Here is a 22,902-nt window from a genome sequence, read left to right as displayed (position 1 = left end):
TCACCTCGTGGGGCATCAATGACCAGGAGGAAGGTGAGGGATCAGCCCAGAACTGCACGGCAGGACCTGGTCAAGAGTTGGGACCACAGTCTCAAACAAACTGGGTCTTCCAGCATGACAACGACCCAAAACACACAGCCAGGGCAACAAAGGAGTGGCTCCGTAAGAAGCATCTCAAGGTCCTGGAGTGCCCTAGCCAGTCTCCAGACCTGAACCCAATAGAAAATATTTGGAGGGAGCTGAAAGTCCTCACCTGAAGAGATCTGGGACCACAGTCTCAAAGAAAACCATTAGTAACACACTACGCCGTCATGGATTAAAATCCTGCAGCACACGCAAGGTCCCCCTGCTCAAGCCAGCACATGTCCAGGCCCGTCTGAAGTTTGCCAATGACCTTCTGGATGATCCGGAGGAGGAATTGGAGAAGGTCATGTGGTCTGATGAGACAAAAATAGAGCTTTTGGTCTAAACTCCACTTGCCGTGTTTGGAGGAAGAAGAAGGATGAGTACAACCCCAAGAACACCATCCCAACCGTGAAGCATGGAGGTGGAAACAACATTCTTTGGGGATGCTTTTCTGTAAAGGGGACAAGACGACTGCACCGTATTGAAGGGAGGATGAATGGGGCCATGTATCGCGAGATCTTGGCCAACAACCTCCTTCCCTCAGTAAGAGCAATGAAGAGGGGTCGTGGCTGGGTCTTCCAGCATGACAACGACCCAAAACACACAGCCAGGGCAACTAAGGAGTGGCTCCGTAAGAAGCATCTCAAGGTCCTGGAATGGCCTAGCCAGTCTCCAGACCTGTACCAATTATAAAATCTTTTGAGGGAGCTGAAAGTCCGTATTGCCCAGCGACAGCCCCCAAACCTAAAGGATCTGGAGAAGGTCTATATGGAGGAGTGGGCCAAAATCCCTGCTGCAGGGTGTGCAAACCTGTTCAAGAACTACAGGAAACATATGATCTCTGTAATTGCAAACAAAGGTTTCTGTACCAAATATGAAAGTTACGCTTTTCTGATGTATCAAATACTTATGTCATGCAATAAAATGCAAATCAATAACTTAAAAATGTGATTTTCTGGATTTTTGTTTTTGATTCCGTCATTCACAGTTGAAGAGTACCTACGACAGAAAATGACAGACTTCTACATCCTTTGTAAGTGGGAAAACCTGCAAAATCGGCAGTGTATCAAATACTTGTTCTCCCCACTCTATGAGGTAATGTGAGTGAGCGTTTCCTCCAATGTGTTAGCTCATATTGACTTAATGGTTAAGGGAGGGGGTGTAAAGAAGCAGATTGGCAGATCAGACAGGTTTTGGAGGAAGCCTGTGGCAATCTACGACTCTCCTGACTCTCATGGCTGTGCAGTGGGGTTGGGTGAAAAAGAAAATTATAATTATAATATGTGAAACTCAGAACATCATTCTTATTAGCATATTGTTTACTATTTGTTTATTCAGATTTTTGTCCAGTTACAACCTGTACTGCATTGCAGTAAAAGTGGGTGACAAAGGTGGGAATGTTGAGTAATGGTATTTATTTGGAATCTGAGGACCCTTACTGTGGACACTACAATGTGTTTCAGTTTACCTCTGCAGTGGGCAGACACAGACCCAATCCAGATGTTTATTGAGGAAAATTAGAACAGACTCTGTGATTGATGAATAGAGTCAAGTCGGAATTGACTGAGAGGTTTTTAATAGCTCACTATCCAACTTTGTTTTCAGATGCCACAACAATTTTGTCCTCTCACTTGAGATTATGGGAGATGATGGACCCTAGGAACTTTGTCTAATTTAGCTGTAAGAAATCACCCATCAATGTGAAGAGGAAAAGTTGGGAAAGGTTCGGATGTCAATATCCACCACCACTATGTGGCATGTGTTAAATTCCAAGTTATTTTGACTGCAGTAGGTGTACATACTTAATTCTCCAATTGCTCTTCTGTTCAATCAATATTGACACTACAGCAATCTTTGGTAGATTGTATTGTTAGGTTGCCTGCACATTAACATTAAAAAAAAATTAAATTGTGAATGGGAGTATGCTGTCACAGTTGAAGGAAGGCAGGACACGAGGAGCAGAGGTATAGCAGGGTAAAATCCTTTTAATTATAACAGCAAAACAAAAAAAGGAGAGGCAAACTGCAAACGAATGCACAACACAACTGGCACAAACAATGATCCACATCAGGAAGAGCAAAAAGGCTAACTTAAGTAGCGTCCCCAATTAGTCAACTCGAGTGCCTAGAGGCACCTCTGCAGTCCAGCTCTGACTGTGGTCCCCAAGCGCATAGAGATGCTTAGAGGCCCCCAGCCAGGACCTGTCACATGCTCCACTCATCATCAAAATCTTCATATTTTGATGTGAAATTGATCAAGACCAAACACTGACATAAAAATGTAGTTGTGTTATGTAAACATTGCAAAAATATTTGAATAAAAAGTTGTACCATTGAGAGTAGAGGGAAAAGAACACACCACACTTGTTTGTAGATCTCTAGCTCATATGGATAGTGAGCTATTAAAAAATAGATCTTAAGAAAGATACGTCTCTGTAAAATCATTGAGATTGAAATTGGAACATATAAGGCCGGTACTGTTGACAAGGAAGGTAAGTGAAATAAATGCAAGTGGTTTTAGATGTCCATGTCCTCTGGATTGGAAGTTATTAAAAATACTTCATATGTACAGTGAGCAATTAAAAAAGAGTGGTTTGGAAAGATACATTCCTGTAAATTCACCGAAATCGAAAATGGCAAAACTAAGGTGTGTACTCTTGACAAAATGCAAGTGGTTTTAGAGGTCCATGTCATCTGGGTTGGAGGCTATTACAAACAGTTCATGTGAATTAGGTAACAGAGTTGTAACAATGCATGTAATTTTTAAATGAATTACAGATAATGAATTAGGAAATAAGAGGTTAACCTTTCAGAATAGAGGTAATGTAACACACCACACTTGTTTTTAGATCTCTAACTCATCGGGATAATGAGATATTAAAAATTAGTGGTTTGACAAGATAAATTCCTGTAAATTTACCAAAATTTTAAATGGCAAATCTAAGGGGCATACCCTTGACAAGGAAGGTCAGTGAAGAAAATGCAAGTGGTTTTAGAGGTCCATGTAATCTGGACTGAAAGATATTAAAAATAATTTGTGAATTAGGTAACAGAGTTGTAAAAATGCATGTAATTTTAAAATGAAATCCAGATAATGAATTTGGAAATAAGAGGTTTACCTTTCAAAATAGAGGTAATGTAACACACCACACTTGTTTTTAGATCTTTAACTCATAGGGATAGTGAGCTATTAAAAAAGTAATTTAAAAAGACACATTCCTGTAAATTCACTGTAATCGAATATTTCAAAACTAAGGGGCGTACTCTTGACAGGGAAGGTCAGTGAACAAAATGCAAGAGGTTTTAGAGGTCCATGTCATCTGGATTTGAAGCTATTAAAAATTGTTAATGCAAGTTATGTAATAGAGTTGTAATAATGCATGTAATTTTGAAATGTAAAATACACAATTAATTTGGAAAAAAAAGAAGAGGTGTACCTTTCAGAAGAGAGGTAAATGAACACAACATACTTGTTTGTAGATCTCTAACTCATATGTATAGTGAACTATTAAAAAATGGTTGTTTAGAAAGATAAATTCCTGTATATGCACCGAAATGGAAAATGGCAAATCTAAGCGGCGTACTCTTGACAAGGAAGGTCAGTGAACAAAATGCAAGTGGTTTTAGAGATCCATGTCATCTGGATTGGAAGCTATTAAAAATAGTTAATTTGAATTAGTTAATAGAGTTGTATTAATGCATGCATTTGAATGAAATACAGATAATGAATATTGATAAAGGTGTACCATTCAGAAGAGAGGTAAAGCAACAGACCACACTTGTTTGTCAGTGGATATAAAAAGGCTACACACCCCTGTGAAAATGCCAGGTTTTTGTGATGTAAAAGAATGAGACAAAGATAAATCATGTCAGAACTTTTTCCACTTTTAATGTGACCTATAATGTGAACAATTCAACTGAAAACCAAACTGAAATTTTTGAGGGGGAAAAATGAAATACTTAAAATAACCTGGTTGCATTTTAACAGGGGTGTGAAGACTTTTTATATCCACTGTAGGTCTCTAGCTCATATGGATATTGAGCTATTAAAAACGTACAGTAAAGAAGGATCAATTCTGATATAATCACTGAAATGTAAAAAGGCAAATCTAAAGGTCAGTGACCAACATACAAGTGGTTGTAGGTGTAAATGTCACCTCTATATGAATCTATTAAAACATTTAATATATAAAGTACAACAATCAAAATATATGTAGAAAGGTTTAGTTTAATTAGACAACAGGTGTCTGTACCTATGATTTTCCTTTACAGGGGCAGGTATTATTAGGTTGACACATAATAAAATATATTTTTTAGTCACATTGAATCAGCGGTATTGCACTTTCATGACAATCCCTGAACTACTGAACAACATTTGACAGCGTTTTGCAACATTTTGGGCTTTGCTAAACGAAAAGTTAGATTTTCGATAAAATCAAAGTGTGTACCTTGCTCTCTATCCTAATCCAATCGTTTATAGGTCACTGTCGTCTTTGTACGATTGTTGTGGGAAGAGGTATTGACTATCAAACATAAAACCAAATTTAACCTGGTGCTTTTCTCTCTTTCCACTATAGCTCTGTCACTATTGGTAAGAAAGCAGTTGAAAAAACAAACCTTCATTGGCACAAAAGGAGCACAAATGATTGAGCATATTATAAAAAATTATAGCAGCACAAACAAAGAATTTTACCGCACAAACCAGCATGAACGATCAAGGCTATTTAGCGGTTGTTTTGCGATGGATGGGGGACCATCTTTACGCAGGTAAAATATCTTTAATCACTTGTGCTCCAGTTGTGCTGCTGTCATTTGTTAGATATTAGTCCTTAAGAATATTGTATAGATAATTACGAAGACACTCAGCTCCCCAAATCCTCCAAATTCACCAATAAGTCTTGTTTGTACTTCGTTTGTGCTGGTTTATTAAAGGGTACAAACGGAAACAAATATTACTGAAAAAATCCCTACCTAGTGCAGCGTTGAGTACTTACTCGGTACTGGTTATCGGCAAGTACCCAAATATAAGTACTCGCTAGTAACAATGCAGCCAATCCTGTTCACAGGATGCCTGATAGTAGCAGTATGTTCTGTTAGTGAACACCCATACTGCCTGGAGGTAGCATATGAGGTAGCTTGCTCAACTTGCAAATGGCACAATCTCTGGCCAGCTGTCCCTGAGCCCTTGCACAATGCCCACTCGGGCGGGACGTCTTCCTAATTTATTTCAGAGACAACCAGTCGGGGAAACATCAGTCTCCGCAATTATTAATAAGTATTTAATATTTGCGTGTCTCCACTACTAAAAATTGCGTATCAACACAATGCCAAGTCAATGATTTGGCAATGTTCAAATAGCAATTTACTTCGTTTCACTCACCCATGATCCCAATGATCTCTGAAACATTCTTCCATGAATCAATTTTTAGAATTATATCTCTGTATGAAGCCAGAGAAGCATAATAAATAATGGGGAAACAGGACACTGCAATAATAAGTTTGTCGTCCATTTTTTGAGCTAGTGAGTGAGTTTTAAGCTTGTGAGTAGAAGAGAGAAGGGACTTCAAGATGCAAATAACTTCTGCCCTGCCACTGGTGGTCACCGAACTCCGCCACTGCCCGCTCATTGGAAATTAGCATGAAGTGGAACTTATCTCAATTCTCTACTGTTGGTGCCGCTGGGAGCTTTATCTCCAAGAGTAGTTCCATCCACTGTCGCTATGTTTCGCAGGCTCTCGCTAGAAATGAATGGGATTGTGCCTCTTCATAGCGCTAGTGAGCAGGTAGTGTGCACGGGGCTTAAGTTCGCGTTAAGGCAAAAGATAGATAGAAATCAGATAGAAGCTACCAGAATTTTCAATGTAGAAAGAACTAATGGCATAAAGGGAAAAAGTTCGACTCTGATTTAACGCGTTTTGTTCTAGACAGTTAAATTGATTTATTCCCATTTTTATAGAAATTGTACAGATAAGTTGGACATTGAGTTAGCGCTTTCTTTCTGGACAGGCAAAAATATGTTGTTTATTATTATACAGGTTGTATGGCTTGATGAAATGTTACACTTGCCAACTTTATCTGTAGCTAGGCCAGCTATCGTAAGAGAATTGAAAAGGATTAACAGATTTTTCACAGTATTATATACGTAGCTTCATTCTCTGTCTAGTTGGCATGTAACAAATATGTAAGTTCGCCACAGAAAGCTACAGACAGGTTGACATCATTAGTGGGATAAAACATTTTAAAGATACACATTTTAAAGTGTCTAGTGCAAGCTCACATCTGTCTGTCTAATTTTGGCATTTTGTTTTTTGCAAAGATATTCCGTTGAAAACTCCGCTAGCTAAGAGCAACATAAAAATTCACAGCTAGCCGACAAAGTCATACATAGTAACATTTTTATTTGACGAACTAAAGCAAGCTTCCAGAACCACTAAGCTGGCTAGGCTACATTCAGTTGTGTACCTGGCTAGTCTAACTTAACCCAATTTGTCTATACAAAGGACATATAACTAGATAGCTAATGATTCTTACCCGTGTTGATGCAATTGCATTTTGCTGGTTCTATTTTGATAAATTTTTCGCTGTGTCTAAAAATGGCATCAAATCGCCTGCATGCATGTTCATGTGATTAGGATAGCGAAACCCAGCTGTCAATCAAACACGGGCTGGAAGGACTAAAGGGTAGAATTGGGGGTGCTGTTTTTCACATTGACATTTTCAAAATCCTACTAGTACAGCTTTAAATATTTTTTATACAGCCCGTAATTTTTTTCCCTTTTATGTATGCATTTTAGCTTCCCCTGGGTAAAGGATTTATCTTTTAGGTGTTGACTGAATGTTGTATCTAGCAAATGATGTGACTTCGCATTAAGGGGGGCTCACCTGCATTGTCAAAGTCACTCCACTCCAGGGTCTTCTTCATAGAGAGTATTCCTGAGCTCTCGTTCATGTGAAACCATGAAGCATATGGCGGCATATGCTTACACAATTTGATACAGCACAGGTAGAAGTGGGGCCGCTCAGAGTCACTCTCCACCATGGCATGGACCTGAAGTACAGGTGTCCCTGCAGACTGCCCGACATACACGGTCTCTATGTACTCGCCCTGGGGGAAGTAGAGCCCAACCAACCCTGCAAAAAGAAATATATGGCATGAGTTAAAGTTTAGTCCACTCTAAATATGATGTGTAAGCTAATGAGGATCTCTGAGAGTTGTTTAGCAACACAGACAGCTCAGTGCCAGTGGAATGTCAATTTATAATTTTTGGAGAGTGCAGCTAATTCCGTTCAACTTCGACGAGGCGGTTTTTGTGAATGCTCATTTTACCTGAATGATATATGAAGCTTAAATATGCCAGAGGGAGAGGTGTTTGCTTACTGGAAGAAACTACACCGATCAGCCATAACATTCTGACCTCTTGCCTAATATTGTGTAGGTCGCCTTTTGCAGTAAAAACAGCCCTGACCCATCGAAGCATTCACTCTACTAGACATCTGAAGGTGCTGTAGTATCTTGCACCAAGACGTTAGCAGCAGATCCTTTAAATCCTGTAAGTTGCGAGGTAGGACCTCCATGGATCAGACCTGTTTATCCAGCATATCCCACAGATGCTTGACTAGATTGAGATCTGGGGAATTTGGAGGCCAAGTCAACACCTTGAAATCATTGTTGTGTTCCTCAAACCATTCCTGAAACATTTTTGCTTTGTGGCAGGGCGCATTATCCTGCTGAAAGAGGTCAATGTCATCAGGGAATACCGTTGCCATGAATGGGTGCACATGGTCTGCAACAACGCTCAGGTAGGTGGTACCTGTCAAGGTAACATCCACATGAATGGCAGGACCCAAAGTTTCCCAGAGGGACATTGCCCAAAGCATCTCGCTGCCTCCGCCGGCTTGACTACTTCCCATAGTGCATCCTGGTGCCATGTGATCTCCAGGTGAGCAAAGCACACTCACCCGGCCATCCACGTGATGTAAAAGACAACGTAGACAATGTGGATGGACCTTCTTCCATTGCTCAGTGGTCCGTGCCCATTGTAGGCGTTTCGACAGTGGACAGGGGTCAGCATGGGCACTCTGACTGGTCTGCGGCTACGCAGCCCCATATGCAACAAACTGCGATGCATTGTGTTTTTTGACACCATTCTATCAGTACCAGTATTAACTTTTTCAGCAATTTGAGTTACAGTAGCTCGTCTGTTGGATCGAATCACAATTTGCTCCTCTGCATCAATGAGCCTTGGCCGCCCATGCCCCTGTCGCCAGTTCACTGCTTTTCCTTCCTTGGACCACTTTTGATAGGTACTGACCAGAAACACCCCACAAGGTCTGCAGTTTTTACAGATGACCCTGTCGTCTAGCCATCACAATTTGTCTATTGTCAAAGTCAAGCAGATCCTTACGCTTGCCTATTTTTCCTGCTTCTAACACATCAAATCTCAGGACAGAATGTTCACTTGCTGATAAAAATATATCCAACCCACTGACAGGTGCCATGATAATGATATTATCAGTGTTATTCACTTTACCTCTCAGTGGTTAGGTTATGGCTGATCGGTGTATAATGGCAGCTAGAGACCAGGATTACAAACTGCCGATATCTGCCTTTTCTAATAATAGCATACACTATGAAAACTGCACAGAGGCAAAAGAGGACTTAAACTAGCTCTCTATAACTAGCGACCAGAATCCTTAAGCTAATGTTAGTAAAGCTAAGAAGAATGTCAAACTCTGAGTCATTGCTTTTTTTTTGGAATAGGTAATTATATCTATTATTCTTTTCCGGAAATTCATTCTCTAGCTAGCATTTGTGCGAAAACGCTTTCTGACCGGTGAGTAATTGCAAAATGCTTAGCACCAGCTATACAGATTGTGAAATCTTGTTAGCTAATGGAATCTTAATTAGGTTGTATTCTCATTATTATTTTATATCTGTCTGTACAATTGACATATATACAGCTAGTTCCCAGTTGTCTATTGCAGTCTAAGAGAATGTGGACTAGGCCACACATAGCTGTGTAATTAGCTACACCTTTTTGTACAATTCACAAAAAATAAGTGACAATGTATTGACAACTTTCTCAAAAGAAAGACATATAACTACATACTTATGGGTTTTGCTGTCTAAATATTTCGGGTGATTTCTGTTCTCTGTTGCATGCGCGTCAACGTGAATAAGGAAGAGAATCCACTGTCAATCAAACTCAAGCTGGAGGAAAGCTTGGAAGACAAGAATTGGGGGTGCTGTTTCTTATATTTGGATTTATTGCCAGACCGCTCCAGTGGATCTGGCTCAGAAGAGCAAATGAGACTTACTTACATACTGACTGACTGATTGACTGATACTTACAGTGGGGAGAACAAGTATTTGATACACTGCTGATTTTGCAGGTTTTCCTACTTACAAAGCATGTAAAGGTCTGTCATTTTTATCATAGGTACACTTCAACTGTGAGAGACGGAATCTAAAACAAAAATCCAGAAAATCACATTGTATGACTTTTAAAAAATGTATTTGCATTTTATTGCATGAAATAAGTATTTGATCACCTACCAACCAGTACAAATTCCGGCTCTCACAGACCTGTTTGTTTTTCTTTAAGAAGCCCTCCTGTTCTCCACTCATTACCTGTATTAACTGCACCTGTTTGAACTTGTTACCTGTATAAAAGACACCTGTCCACACACTCAATCAAACAGACTCCAACCTCTCCACAATGGCCAAGACCAGAGAGCTGTGAAAGGACATCAAGGATAAAATTGTAGACCTACACAAGGCTGGGATGGGCTACTGGACAATAGGCAAGCACCTTGGTGAGAAGGCAACAACTGTTGATGCAATTATTAGAAAATGGAAGAAGTTCAAGATGACGGTCAATCTCCCTCGGTCTGGGGCTCCATGCAAGATCTCACCTCGTGGGGCATCAATGATCATGAGGAAGGTGAGGGATCAGCCCAGAACTACACGGCAGGACCTGGTCAAGAGTTGGGACCACAGTCTCAAACAAACTGGGTCTTCCAGCATGACAACGACCCGAAACACACAGCCAGGGCAACTAAGGAGTGGCTCCGTAAGAAGCATCTCAAGGTCCTGGAGTGGCCTAGCCAGTCTCCAGACCTGAACCCAATAGAAAATCTTTGGAGGGAGCTGAAAGTCCATATTGCCCAGCGACAGCCCCGAAACATAAAGGATCTGGAGAAGGACTGTATGGAGGAGTGGGCCAAAATCCCTGCTGCAGTGTGTGCAAACCTGATCAAGAACTACAGGAAACGAAGGATCTCTGTAACAGCAAACAAAGGTTTCTGTACCAAATATTAAGTTCTGCTTTTCTGATGTATCAAATACTTATGTCATGCAATAAAATGGAAATTAATTACTTAAAAATCATACAGTGTGATTTTCTGGATTTTTGTTTTAGATTCCGTCATTCACCGTTGAAGAGTACCTATAATAAAAATTACAGACTTCTACATGCTTTGTAAGTGGGAAAACCTGCAATATCGGCAGTGTATCAAATACTTGTTCTCCCCACTGTACCTACCTACTTACTTACTGACTGACTTACCTACCGACCAATCCTTGTTAAATAGCATAGTGGTTAGAGAAGCGGACCTGTCAACTATAGGTACCACATTTGAATCTCCTTACAGTCAAAATAAATGATCCATTAGGATTTGTTCCGGATAGATAAAAACATAGCTGGCTATAACCTTCAGTACCTATGTTATAGTAAGCCTAAAATAAAACTGTTTACGTTCATATTGCGACTGTTTCTGGTGGATTTTCAAAGTATGCATCCGTGCATGCTTTTTGGGTCAGGATAGACAAAAACCTAGCTGGCTACAACTTTTAGTAGGTATGTTATAGTAAGCCTAAAATAAAACTGTTTACGGTTATACAGTATTGCAACAATTTCTGGTGGATTCTCGAAGTACGCAACTGTGCATGCTTTTTGGGTCAGGATAGACAAAAACTTAGCTGGCTACAACATTCAGTAGCTACGTTATAGTAAGCCTAAACTAAAACTGTTACAGTACAGTATTGTTGCTATAACTAGAAATCAACCGATATATCGGATCTCCTGTGCCAGTAGGGCCTTTCTAGTAAATCCACTATCAGCCCTGTTCTGTTGGCCTCAGTACGATAGTCCCTCTACATTTTAAACCCAAACGCACTCTAGTGTTGATTGAAAAATGTTGCTACTGCCACAGTCTAACTGACAGGACACAGTGCAACTGAATGTAGCCTTTACAATGGCCTTTGCAACCCTGTGCTGCCTGCTTAATTTGAGGGTAAATGGGTATTTGCATATACAGTGTCATCAACTACCAGTTTTATTTTTTATATTTTAATTCTGCTAATGTTGACTGTATGCTACATGAGTGACATCCATTCATTAAGACTACTCAATGAGAATTCAAACATTCACATAAAATACAGCCAGTATCTGACATGTTTGACACATCTTTTATTCTTATGTCAACAAAAAGGTAAAAAGGGGGGCTCAAATGGCAGTTTATTAATTCCTCACATGGTCAATAAGGATGTGGTTTCCGTTCCGTTTCACCTTGGGATGTTTAATTACAGGGGCTAACATGACACCATGACGAAATGAACATGAATCATTACCTGCCGTCCGGGCTTGGGGTGGTTAATCTATAAAGCGCACTAGCAGAGGCTACACAACGTGTGTTTTACAGGAAAATGGTGATGTGAGTGTTCGGGCTGTAATTATATACTCTGTTGTGTTCCTGTCCGACAACGGTGGGGGTGGCCATTTAGGGAATGCACTAACGTCATTAGCAGACAGCGAAACTAGATTTTCTATTTCAGTTGGTGCAGTTGAGTCCTTGGCTCTGGTTTCAGACATTGATTTAATTTAGCTGTGCTTGGATGACAGGAGGTCGGATTGATGGATAAAACGTGTCCAGTCTTCCTGAAGTCTGGAGATACAGTCAGACGAGCTACGAAACCTCTTTATTTAAAGCCTTGCTGAGACAAAAACCAGCAGCAATGACAGTGATCCACTGAGAGATCATGGCCAAATTCGGTTCAAAAGTATTTAAATATTACTAAAAAGCAATGTCTTGGATGATTCTCCCTGAATATCTTGCTATAGGACTATATTATTACTTTTCACACAACACCTTGGGCCTCAGATTGGCACAGTGGTCCAAAAGTCACTGCCTCACAGCGTCATTGCTACCAGGTGTTCAAAACCTTGTTGCGGCACTCTGTGACAGTACCTTCAGGGGATCTGCAGAAAGACTTGAAGAGGTTTTTGTTGCAACAAGGAAAAGCCACAATTGCAAGTGGGAAATAACATTTGATCTGCATGGAAAACACCTGAAGGACGAAACCACAAAAGGTGGACACATTTGGACAAACTCAAAGTGGCATAAAAATCTTTCACTGTAGCAACTGTTTACAAATGTGTAAATCAACTTCTCCACTACAGCATGGTTTTGTTAGTTACGCTCGCTTGCAGCTATAGACCTGAAAGTTGAGGATTGGCCAACCACCATGAAATAGTTCACTCTCCTCATTACTCCACAATCAGAACCAGCTGCACAAAATGATCAACTAGAGGGAAATTCAATTTTCCAAATTGTAATACTACGGTGTAATGAAAATTAAATAAATGCAACACATTCAAATTTCTGTGTCAACACATCACACATCCAATGAGCAATGAGTGCATGTAGATCACTAACTTTGAACACTTTTATCTCATGGTTTGCATTTTAAGCACTGCATGTAAATTAATATATATATTAATATGGACATACAGAAAATACATCCAGAGCTTATGATTTGTTTATATCAAGTCCCAGAAATGTCCCAAAGTGTAATTTCAACTGGAATCCTGCCAAGCGGAAGATGAGCAGTCTCAAATGACTATCCTTACATTGTTTGTACAATACTGGAGAAATATAAATGCAATATGCAACTGATTTTACTGTTTTGAATTTCATACAAGGCAATCAGTGAATTTAATTAAATGAATTGGCGTAAAATCTGGATTTAATTTAACTGGGAATACAGATACAGATCTGTTGCTCGCAGATACCTTCGACCCAGAGCATCCCAAACATGCTCAAGCAGGCCTTGGAAGAACTGAAACACTTCCAGCTTTCAGGAATGGCGTACAGATCATTTTAAAATGGAAGGTGACACAGAAAGATGAGATGATGGGGGCAAAAAAAGACAAATTTGAAGGTCCTGGACTGGTGTTGTTACATCTGGTCTACAGTTGAGAGGTTGGTTTGAATAGCTAAATTCTCTAAAATGAATTTGAAGGCAGGTAGAGAAACACTCCCTTGAAATTTGAGAGGTCTTTGGTTTGTGTTGTGTGAAAAATCTTCACATTTTAGAATGGCCTTTTATTGTCCTCAGAGCAAAGTTTAATGATTCTGTTCGTCAGCATGTCAGGTAAATTCATTATCTTGACAAAAGAATAATGGCCACTAACGTTGATGTAATCAAACATCTGAGAAATTCTTTTTTTTACATATGGAACATTTCGGGAATCTTTTCTTTCCCGAAACATGAAGCCAACTTTTGACATGTTGGATTTTAAGAACAGTTTATCAATGTCTAGTAAAAGGCGCAATCCTATTCATATTAGCAACTTATGCATATTTATCTTTGTAAATGTATTATATGTATTTTCATGTGACCTTTTTTTTACCATCTGCTGCATATGAAACATCTGAGCATAGACTACAGCCATATAGACATTTCTCTGTTGATAATGTACAAAAAACAATAGTTAATTAATTAACCAGTTAATCAATTAACAAGTATCAATATAGTTAGTTTTGACATGTCCATTACAGCCTCCAGCATCCAAATCCCAGCAGTGTCAAATGACCAAGAGAGGGAGACATTTCCATTTTTAAGATACAACAACTGACACAGTTGCCCTGCCCTTTATTATGTATCAAGGCCAATACACAAACTATCAGCACTCAATGTAAAAATATCTAATCAAAATTAAAATATATGTATAATAAAAATAAAAATGCTTGATTGCTTGATCCTTGCTTTTGAATAAGAAATTCAAACTGAGGAACACCCATAAAATGTTGTGGGAAGCATTTGTGGAGTGACAAGAAGTGACGACAGTGAACAGTTGAAACTAGGATTTTCTAATTTGGCCTGACCATGGCTTGAGGCTTGCCACAGTAGGTAAACCATAAGCTGGCTTCTCAATTGGTTTATATCCTTCAAAATTCAATTTACTTCCAGGACGGAAGCCAACAGAAAAGTAAGCAGTTTATATCAAAGCTAATTAATTGAATGCATCAAGCATGCTTGGGAGCAAATAGGCTTCTTTGTTCGGTGACACCAGGGTGACTCAGGACTTCTCCTGAATGAGTCAGATCACAAACCTGTACAAACTCAGTGTTAGCCACAGTCTCTCCAGCAGATGTGCTCAGTGCTTTGACCTCTCGTGCTCACGCCAAGGGCTATAACAGTAAATGGGATGATGCAATCTGAACATGGCCAGAACTTCACAAACGGAAGGTCAAACTTTAAGAATCCAACACTTTGGTCTCATAACCCCCAAAACTGGTGGATGTTATATGTTTGCATTTGGGGTTAATACAAACCATTACATGCTATGGATAGGAATTAGTTCCAGTCTATTCCCTAAATCAAAACCTAGAAACAGAATAATTTGTAACAGGACATAAATAAAACACTGTAAACATGTCTGCATGGTCAGACCACAATTGACAGATAAGGATGTGTTGGATTAAACCCGTCTAACAGACAAACAGACTAAGGACGTCCCCTGACTCTCAGCCGGTCAGGACAAAGACAGAAAACTCAATTAGCTCACGACGTGCATCGCATGGGAGATTTACCATCTATGAGCTCATGTGCTAGCTCGACTGGAGAAAGAGCCCCAGCACCTCTGCCTACTAATTTGTCTGTGGAGTGTGGACCCAATTGGACTGGGGCAAGAACAGGGGACTTAGGGAGCCATATACAACTACACTCACCTAAAGGATTATTAGGAACACCATATTAATACTGTGTTTGACCCCCTTTCGCCTTCAGAACTGCCTTAATTCTATGTGGCATTGATTCAACAAGGTGCTGAAAGCATTCTTTAGAAATGTTGGCCCATATTGATAGGATAGCATCTTGCAGTTGATGGAGATTTGTGGGATGCACATCCAGGGCACGAAGCTCCTGTTCCACCACATCCCGAAGATGCTCTATTGGGTTGAGATCTGGTGACTGTGGGGGCCATTTCAGTACAGTGAACTCATTGTTCAAGAAACCAATTTTAAATGATTCGAGCTTTGTGACATGGTGCATTATCCTGCTGGAAGTAGCCATCAGAGGATGGGTACATGGTGGTCATAAAGGGATGGACATGGTCAGAAACAATGCTCAGGTAGGCCGTGGCATTTAAACGATGCCCAATTGGCACTAAGGGGCCTAAAGTGTGCCAAGAAAACATCCCCCACCCCATTACACCACAACCACCAGCCTGCACAGTGGTAACAAGGCATGATGGATCCATGTTCTCATTCTGTTTACGCCAAATTCTGACTCTACCATCTGAATGTCTCAACAGAATTCGAGACTCATTAGACCAGGCAACATTCTTCAAGTCTTCAACTGTCCAATTTTGGTGAGCTTGTGCAAATTGTAGCCTCTTTTTCCTATTTGTAGTGGAGATGAGTGGTACCTGGTGGGGTCTTCTGCTGTTGTAGCCCATCCGCCTCAAGGTTGTGCGTGTTGTGGCTTCACAAATGCTTTGTTGCATACCTCGGTTGTAACGAGTGGTTATTTCAGTCAAAGTTGCTCTTCTATCAGCTTGAATCAGTCGGCCCATTCTCCTCTGACCTCTAGCATCAACAAGTCAAAAATAATGAGTTGTGTGACTTTGACAAGGGCAAATCCCACGTCCTTCCTAGCAAGGTCAACATTTCTGCAATTCATCTGTCCCCCAGTAACGACCCATTGGAAAGACACATATCTGGCAGCTGGCCAATCAATAGCAATACTACTCATCATGCTGATTGTTTCAACTAATGAGCTAGAGAAAAGCTTAGCATTTAACATGTAGCAAAGTAAGTACACTAAAAGGGGAGTTTTTAGCCTTATAGTGGAATATAATATCAACTTCAAACATATGAATCATATGAATCATAATTGTCCCCCACACAAATCTGCCTTTCTATAGTACATCATTCCATGCTGGGTAAACAAAGAAAACACCAAAGAGAGAATAAAGCTCAAAGTTCAAATACATCTGTCATAAAGAGTCTGAAAGCTGTCATGATCACTCTGTTTCCAAAGATAATATAGTAATGACAATAATTACCAGACTCTACGCAAAATCCAATTAACTAAAAGGCTGCAAGTCAAGCAAGAACTAAATTGATGAAAGTTATTATTGATTTTAATGTTCTGGGTTTGCATTCACAATATACAGAATTTCTTTATCATACAGCGTATGCCAGATTTGTTTGCTAAACTAACCATTCATCAAAACAGTTTTAACCAGATGGTGTACATTGGTCCTTTTCACAAGTAATGATAAAAAAATATACTTTTAATATGGATCTAGATAGCAATGCAACTAGAGATTTGTTTGAAGTAGTAAATCTATATCTCACAATTAAAGATGCATTCTGAGACAAAGTATCTAAAGCTAGACCTACAATTTGTATAATTTTCTGTTTATACGTGCGTAATGTTTATATATGTGCATAGTGTTTAATTAAGTAAAGCCACTATCATATCTCAGAAATGGTCTTCATGATACATATCAGTACATACAAGACATAGTATGCAATTTTCAGGTACACATTTTTGACTCAGCAGTGTCACTTTTATAGTGGCCAAAAAGTCCCAGAATAAATCTTTAAGCAACAATAAGGACAGGCCCCAGCCCAAACAGGGAAAAACCTTGAACCATAACATTGTCAACAAATCATTTCTGAGAATAAGCAAACACAATCATATTTTGGTTTCCATGACTGTTCATGACTGGCATTTGACTTACTCAACAATAGATACAGACCCAATTTTTCTGTGTCCGTTGAACTTCAAGAATTAACATTCATCTGTTATAACAAGTAGAAGTGTTTTACAATGAGGCATTGTGTCCATTAGGCACAGACACAGTAGTCTACATGATTTCTGTAGGTTCAATGATTCAGTCCTATGGTTGTGTTGTGGAACTGCTTTTGGTGCTGGTGTAGTCTTTATTTCTGATGGCATTGCAATTGAATAAAAACAAAATGTAGTTAGTCAGAGTAAGGGGAGATTTAAAATGTTTAGCCAATTTCTTTGGTTGACATACAGAGTTGATGAGCTACAGGTAGATTAACTTGTACCGTAACATAATAATCAATTATCATGGCAACGAAACACAATTAGCCTCAGCGATTACAAGAACCCATACAATGTCCCATGCTCATCAGTCATCAATAAATTGAATAGAACATCTCCTTAGGGGATAGCTGGCCTATCTGGAATTCCTCTGTGAATAACTGTAACATTAGGATGTCGACAGAGGAGAGGACACATTGTGTAGCAGCAGATCTATTGTGACGTCTTCATCATCATTGTCAATATCACCATCATTATGCCTATGCAGAGGATGAAACTTAGTACCCAGCAGAAAATAATTGCTACCTGGGAAAGTTAATAAAAGTAAGAAGTATTGAGCCAGGTACAGCAGATCTCTATAGCTTTTGCAAATAAGAACACACAGCAAGCAAACACAGTAAAACAGAGTAACAACGCTTGAACAGCCACCTTGACTACTGGATTAAATGATACGTGAATGCACCCAATCCTATGACGTTATCATAATGGAGCAAATGATGTCCAGGCTGGATCATTTACTTCATAATATCTTATTTAAAATTGGGCTTAAGAAATGTTTGATTTTCTGTACTACAGCATACGCATAGGCATTGTTTGCATTTATAACAGCTCACCCCCCACGCCTAGCATTTCCTCTTAATTTACCACTTCTCAAGTTTCATGCTTGTATGGTCACAAGAACAGCACTTCCTTATCCATGGGTAACTGATTTTGACACCTAGGCTTTAAAATATGTTAATATGTGGTTTGCTGTTCAATATAACAGCAATTTGACAATTATATGGGGTGAATATATTAATAAATCTTTAAATACTACCATTGAGACTGTTTTGCCTTACATGTTTTTTTTACATGCCTGTTAAGTCAAACTCCCATTCCATCTAATGTATCCTATCACAATTACCCTAAACACGTAAATGAGGGGCCATTTCAAAGAAATACATCTTAGTCCAAAGGGTCAAAATGTAATTACAGAAGACACATTCATCTCTACCCTGCCTTGTCAAATAGACAAAGAGAAGAGAGGAGCTTTAAAAATGCCCAGTTTAGTGTTTGTAAGTTCATTGCTGTAAATGATCGGTCAAACACTGCATGCATCACCGGCCACTGGAAAATAACTTGTCAAGAAAGACCCAGGGACGAAAAGAAGAGCATAAAATGACCTGAGGAAATGTCTCCTTGTCTTCTACCAAAAGCAAATTAGTTTGTGGCCATGCATGGGTTAGAAATGAGATGCTTAACTGACTAAATGATCAGGAATAAGGCTAGAGCAGAGGAAGGTAGATTTGGAATCCATGTAGCACTGGGTTTCATGTGAAATACTATCCTTAGCTATGGCATTTAAAATTGGTTGTTTGAATCCTGAATGCTAAACGGATGAACGCTTTGTAATCAGTATACCTCAGGTAAGAGGACAACATATGACTATATTATTTTGTAATTGCGTTGTTGACCAGTTTATAATAACAATAAGTTGCCTCCAGAGGGTTTATTGTGTATTGTTAATATACCACCCCAAAGGGCTATATCAAGGCCCTCCATGTTGCATATAGCCTTGGTACAGTATATTGGCAATACACCACAAATCCTTGAGGAGCATTATTGTTGAAGTAAACCAATTAATTGGCCTATAATTTAGTTTAGTCTAGAGTTATTGATGTCTATATTTATGAATGTTTACCTCTAACTGAAACATTACACATTTTACCATATGAACCCAGTAAATGGTATTCAGTAGATGTTCACACCAACACATCTAAAACCATAGTAAAAACATAATATCATGATTGGAATTCCTTAAGGAAAAAGTTTGTTTCAGTTTTGTGGTTTTCTTCCACAATTATAAATATTTTGGCTTCATTTTGACAGATTTTAAACTAATTTCGGCAAGCATTAGAGTAGAGAAAAGGTGGGGTTAATATGAAGAATGCTTGCATGGTCTCTCACGATTATGCACTTACACCACCAGATCATGGTGCCTACACAGCATGTGCTTATATTAATATCTTTTTTTTTTTACCTCTACTCACATTTTTGTCTGGTCAACTTGCCTTTGCATTTCTCATAGTCTATAAAGTCTATAATGTCTGTATGCCAACCATTTCATTTTAGATTATCTAGAGACATGTATAGTGCTTTTTCAGTTTGGAGCATTGTTTAGATTTTTGTACCTTAGACATTTATTTTTTAGACAGATGGTGACACCTAACTGTTACATAGCTGTTTTCTTTCAATCAAAACACAGATGTTGCAATGCTGCTCTAACAGTAATTTTATACTCTGCTATTATACTGTTTTATGTAGAATACTATTGTTACTCTCTGGTAGACATTAATTCATCTTTGTGGTAACTAATAAATAACAGCATTTCCAGGTTTCATCAGTGTACCCACAGAGCCACTGTCAAGTCAAACTATACATTTCCCCATAATTAACTTGTTCCCTACTCCTTAGTCCACTTTCCAAAACATCACAAAAAAAAACACAATTTTCAAGGATGTTCTCTACTTTAGCATTGTACTGGAGATTTATCTATATATCATATATAAAAATAGAACCTTTATAGAGCCGTCATGTGGTAGATCTTAACATGCTTGCACACATGGAGTCTTAACATATTTGTGAACATGTTCACTAGTTTTTATTAAGATCTGAATATTTTGCCTTGTTTATGCCTATCTGTGATAGGGCACTGCCCACATGAAAATGAATTGGTCAGTTGTGGCCAGGTTTTTTGATTTTGTCATCTGTAAAATATGGCATTCTTAGAACCTCCTCAAAAATGCTACATTCCAAGTTAGATGGAAATCAGTCATTCTTTCCAATAGGAATAGATGTTTTTAAGAAATGTTTATACCTCTATGTATCATGGGGTGGGGGGCGTGAGTTTCTGAAAATGTCCCAGCATATTGTTTGTAATAGCACCACCATTGGGCCAATAGGCATGGGACAGTGTAGAGTTGTGCCATTTACATCCACCTTTATAAGCCTTACCATCTCACATGAATCAGAATTTTTATTTTCAACTGTGGAAATTGAATAAGAATAATAACCAATACTAACAGGGTTCCAGCAGGTATTGTTCCCCATTCTTGGCTCCCCATAGCCTCAGGATCAGCTGGAAACATCCACCAAAGCTGTGCAGAAACACTACTACATTAGCAGTCATGGAGGTGATATTAACAGGACAGGCAAATTTTGTGCTGAGTAAACTTTGGTAGTAATTTTGGATAGATTATAAAAACATTATGTGGTCAGCTATAAAAACATTATGTGGGCTACAAAAGAGAGCTATAGGCCACTGTGTCCTCTGGAAGGTCCCCTAATTTACATTATATTATTACACCAGGTCCAAAATGATATTGAACTGACATTCAATGTTTTGGGTTTTACTCCTAATGTAGCTACTGCTGTGTACATTTCCACCACAGAACAGCCAACAGAAAACAAGCTCAGTCTGGGGAAAAAATTAAAAAATATGGGGTAACACTCTAGCAAATAACTTTATGCACCATGGTGTTTTTCCAATTATACTAAAAGAAAATGCACGGACAGCAAGTGGAAAATTGAGAATCATATAATGTAATAAGGGCTTAAATCAAATAGCGTATCAAATGAGATTTATTGGTCTGGTCCTTCTCAAAAGCGATGGATGCTGATGAAAATGATTGCGCTAATGCAAGGGGGAGAGCCTGGTTAAGCGGCTACTAACAGAACTTCCTGGGGGAGTTGGAGAGAGCCAATCACTAAAGATTACCAGTTGGGTTAGGGTTTCAAGGGTCAGAGTACATCCCATGGCTACAAATTGGGTAAAAAGGTTGGAACAGCAGATCCACAGATCAATGCATTTTCCTCTTCCTACTTCCTACTACAGATGATGGATCACAACGTATGGATTCGCAGAGAGAGAGAGGAGTAAGAGAGAGGGAGGGAGTGATAGAATGAGGGAGGGCCGGACCACAAGAAAAAGAGAGACAGGGAGAGAGAGAATGAGAGAAAGAGATAAGGAGAAAAGAGAGATGCTAAAAAAATGTCTGGCCCATGTTTTGTCTGTAGTGACCCTTTAGCAGAAACAGGTTAATGAAGTTCCTTAACCTGAACATGGAGTCTTGACCCTGCAACCGTCTGTTCATAACATTGGGTTACATTCAGATCAGTGAAGGTGGTTTCACACGTTTGTTTCCACCAATTGTTGTCAAATAACAGAAAGGGTAGGGGCAGTGCTGCATATCATTTTACACTTCCTGGCTTTCATGATAGATGAAAGCCTTACATTTCCACATTTGCCGACCTTGGTAACTTAAACTTCAAAACGTTTGAAATTATATCTGCTAGCTTATATACACAAAGGTTGGAGATATATACTGTACTATTTACCAAATTATAGTAGCCGTTTGTTCTGGAAATACAAAATATTTTGAATTGAGGGGAATAACACCAAATTATAGGCTTTCAGTAGTTAACTACATGAACGATATAGACAGAGCACAGTGATCCTGGCATACACAGAATTTAATCAGTCAATCTAAGTCATAAATTATATGAATGCAAACATGAAGGGAGCTGTACGACATGATGAATCAAATAGTCTTGATCTTTAGGTGGTTTTTGCATTTACTGCTTTAATGACATATGCACATATTGGATAAACAAACAAATACTGAAATATTATTTCAGCCTTCAATATGTGAAAAAAACGCTGATGTCCAACAGTAATCTACCGTGGGTTGCTCCTGCTGTACACTTTGGGTGCACACGTTTGCACAAATTCTACAACCAGCCACCATTTCAACACACCGATGGCCATTAGGGGAGCATTGATCTGCAATTTACTTTGTTTGATTACCTCAGCAAGATCCCTGCAGGCTTAGATTAGCTGGTAAATTGGGGCGATCATATTGTCCAAGTTATCATTACAATAATTAGAACATGGCTGTTAAACGTTACAATATAGTTAATTTATAGAAATAATGTGCATTCATTTTAAATTAAAAGCTAATACCATTGCTATGCTGTAGGTAATGCACATGTTGCTTTATTTTATAATCCAGTGACAAATTCAGTCACAAGCTATTGTTATTTTATTAAAACACATTGTAGTTCCACCTCATGCACTGCCCTATGAATGTGCCTCAGTCACAGCTTATTCTTGATAAATTCCATCATCTAATACACCTATCAACCTTCGTGAAAACATCCCCAAAAAGTCCTAAAATCTATTTTACCTCCCTGTCTTTTGGTTTTATGCCTCATTTGCTGAAAAAATTGTGGTTTCGGTCAGTTTAGCTGGCTATATTTTCTCATCAGAAAACAAACATGCAGTGTTTGCCCAGAGACGGGAGCACCTGCCGCACACCTGCGCCCAGACCTGCACCTAGCCAGGGTACGAGGCTTTTGTTTTCACAGACAGGT

The 22,902-nt window shown here is 39.0% G+C and overlaps 1 protein-coding gene across 4 annotated transcripts in view; it reads right to left on the bottom strand.

The window, feature by feature from the left end:
- Positions 1–22,902, bottom strand: part of ret (ret proto-oncogene receptor tyrosine kinase) — a 103,287-nt gene that overhangs the window by 35,340 nt on the left and 45,045 nt on the right. For all 4 annotated transcript variants that reach the window (XM_020047394.3, XM_029120591.2, XM_034292914.1 and 1 more), the window contains one exon: positions 7,008–7,256. In XM_020047394.3, coding sequence (XP_019902953.2) covers positions 7,008–7,256 — 249 coding nt within the window. The remainder of the gene's footprint in view (positions 1–7,007; positions 7,257–22,902) is intronic.

This window comes from Esox lucius, chromosome 6 (genome assembly GCF_011004845.1).
Source record: "Esox lucius isolate fEsoLuc1 chromosome 6, fEsoLuc1.pri, whole genome shotgun sequence".
In the NCBI taxonomy this organism is placed as follows: Eukaryota; Metazoa; Chordata; class Actinopteri; order Esociformes; family Esocidae; genus Esox; species Esox lucius.
Note: the sequence above shows the minus strand (reverse complement) of the source record. Positions and strands in the feature narration are given on the sequence as shown.